Here is a 3,206-nt window from a genome sequence, read left to right as displayed (position 1 = left end):
CATATAGAGATTTTTATTGATCTATATATAATTTTTTTATTATTATTTTTACTTATTTTTTAATTTTGGTATGAATGTGATCATTTATCAATATTACTTATTGCCCAAGGTTATGACAAATTGTAATACTTATCAATAAATAAAATTTGAATTAAAAAAAAAATTAATTTCGGGGAGGTAAGATGATTTATTCATTTCAAAATATGCATCCGATTACCAAGTCTAATCTGAGGTTATAATTGAAATGATAAATATACAAATACAAACAGATTTAATTGAATGCCACCGGTTTCTTGGTGTTTGTTAATCTCTCGATAGATTACAAAAAAACAGTTTGATGTTGAGAAGCCTAACGAGATAAGAAGATAAGATAGAGATTGATAGGTAGGAACGTGAGGTGGCAGTATGAGTTCAAGCCGAGATGAAGAAGTGGGTCAACTGGTCCATCTTCGCCCTCGTCGGTCTGCTCCTAGCCGTTGGAACATTATTAATACACTACTTCGTGCTTCCCATCGCCATACACTATCAGGTCACCAAGGTGAGTTCCCATAGCAACTATCAAGTGAGCCGTGGAGATGCAAAAGGGGTTCAATGCATTTTTAAATGTTTCTCGCATTGTTTAAAGACCACGTGATGAAAAAGGTGTTTAAAAAAAAAATTATCTTCACATTTGCACCTGTAAATATAGTTTACAACCAGAAAATGAGTTGTACTATTCAGGCATGGCATGGGTTTGCATGAGGGAGACAAACCTGTGCAAACTCCTGACCTTAAGTAAATTATTTGAATTCACTAGCAGATCCTGCATCCAACTCCTCTTCAGCCTACAACGAGTTACGTCAGAAATGTCATCTGTCATATAAATTTATTGAAATGGCCATGAAGTGTGTTGTGAAAACGTTTGTAAGTCATATGAATGTGGTCCGTTACAGTCTGAATGCATAGGTCGGTGTGAATGGTCTAGTTTGAAACGTACAGTAGTGAGTTCGTTGCCAGTCTTAAAAATTGCGATTGAAAAGTTTGTATTTTCTGAACCTGTGTCTTTTATGCAGGTCCCTAAATTTGGCAGGTGTAAGTCCATATGGGTTTTAGTAAGTAATAGTATAAATTTCAGTCTGAGGGATAATTTAGAATGTCTGTGTAGTATGGAATTTAATTGTCTCAGTCGGGACTTTAGCGTTATTTTTTGTCAACGTAATTTAATGTAAAAAAAAATTAATGCGAGAAAATCGATATTCATATTTATCGATTCGCAAAAAAATCAGTTATCTAACAATTATTATTATTAATTAAAGGGAAATGATCCGGGTGCTATAATCTATTTATTGTGAACAAACGTTTCGCCCCACTTTGGAGGGTCGTTAGGGCTAAAAAAGATTCTAACAAGTATTTGAAAAAAATAGTTTTTAAAACGTTTTGAAACAGCTGTAATTTTTTAGTCCCCCTAACTATACTTGGCAGACTCATAAATTTTTACTAGTAATTATACGCAGTTTTTATTAAAGTAATCAAAAGTTGGGATGAAATAAATGACTTTTTTCTCCTCTTGGGTTATTGTACTATAAGGGGGGACTTAGGATCGTCTAATGGGCACGCAATGGTACATGTTGGGCCTTGTTAAATTAGAACACGAGATATAAAATTAAAAAAATTACAATTTTTTCTTTATTTGAAACTACATTTTTTTTCCCCATATAAAGGCATAAAATCTAAAATATATTGATATGGGGTGGTAGGGTGGAAACTCAGCTTTTCCAACAGCTGTAGTCACGTAAGATTTGGATGAAATTGTTAAGAGTTATCCTTCAAAAATGAATCTAAAATATATAATTTTTGATTTATATGAAAATTCGTATTTAAGGGTGTTAAATGATCCTAATAGCGAATCTCACTTGATTTTTCCTTTGAAAAATTTTCTTTGGTCTACTTTACTAGAAGCCATTGTTGGATTTTGTAATTTTTTACTCATTCAAACCAAACAATCTTATAATAAGATAAACAATTTATTTGTTTTTATTCAACACGAAAAAATAATTCGATTGGTATATGATAATCATTAAATACATGCATGGCAATTGTGGTATACGATTATATAAAAAAAAAATCTAAAAAAATGTAAAATGTGTTTTTTTGTTTTTTTTTTATCGTTTCCAAGAGCATAATGGCAAGAACCCTCAGACATATATCTAATATTTTTCGATCTAGTATAGAAAAAAAATCATTGAAATCGGTCATCTCATATTCGTAGCCCTAAAATAGTAATTAAATTATTTATCGTTTCGCCCCACTTTGCAGGCCTTCGTCAGGGCTAAAACGATCTAAAAAACTAAAATTATGTAACAAAGTGTTATTTTACTTTGTTACATTATTTTATCCACTTTTTAAATTTTTTTCCAAATCTAACGTGATTACAGCTGTTGGAAAAGCTGAATTTCAGCCCTTCCAACCAATATTAATGTATTTTAGATTTTATGTCATTATATGGAAGAAAATGTATTTTCAAATTAAAAAAAAATTCTCAAACTTATTAAATTTTCAAACGGTTCTAATTTGTTTACGAAGGTCCGACATCTTTTTAGTGACGCACTTCCAAACTGAAATCAACTAAATCAGTTTTAATGCAGTCCTCCCATCTACGTCTTAGTCAACCCCTAGGACGTTTACCCGTCGGTTCAATGTTTATTAAAATTTCAGGGAGTAAGAAGAAAGTCGAAATAGCCATCGCAAATCTAAATCCTTATAAAGGAGCGGGAACTGACAATATTCTTAGTGAACTAATCAAGGCATGTGATGAAATTGGAGTTTCTAAAATACACCTTTAGTTAAAAAGATCAGGGAAATTGAGGAGATGCCTGAGGAATGGCAGGAGTCTCTACTTAGTCCTGTTCACAAAAAGGGGCCGAAGACAAATTGTAATAACTATCGAGGAATCTCACTCCTTCCTATATGTTATCAAATATTTACGTTAATCTTAACAGTCGAATCATATAATAGGGTTATTCATGATGTTGTGTTAAATGTTAAATGTTTTACCATGTTAAATGTTATAACTATAAGGTTGTGAGCAGCCCTATTTGAATTCATTTTAATCGTTAAATGTATAAGAGCCCCTAGCGGATTTTCTCAGCAACTTGTTGTATAAGCCTTTATGTTTATAACCTTCCTTCCAGACCCTCATGTTATTGTTTACTTCAGTTTTGATTTAA

At 31.9% G+C, this 3,206-nt stretch overlaps 1 protein-coding gene across 1 annotated transcript in view; it reads left to right on the top strand.

Moving 5' to 3' along the window:
• Positions 1-397: 397 nt before the first annotated feature.
• LOC106689913 (sensory neuron membrane protein 2) overlaps positions 398-3,206 on the top strand; it is a gene marked incomplete at its 3' end in the record, with an annotated part of 15,124 nt that continues 12,315 nt past the window's right edge. The window contains exon 1 of the mRNA XM_014435130.2: positions 398-538. Within this exon, the coding sequence (XP_014290616.2) occupies positions 422-538 (117 nt within the window). The remainder of the gene's footprint in view (positions 539-3,206) is intronic.

Source organism: Halyomorpha halys, unplaced genomic scaffold, assembly GCF_000696795.3.
Source record: "Halyomorpha halys isolate HHAL.00 unplaced genomic scaffold, Hhal_1.1 Scaffold1522.1, whole genome shotgun sequence".
NCBI classification, from domain to species: domain Eukaryota; kingdom Metazoa; phylum Arthropoda; class Insecta; order Hemiptera; family Pentatomidae; genus Halyomorpha; species Halyomorpha halys.
This window is presented reverse-complemented; position numbering and strand designations above follow the sequence as displayed.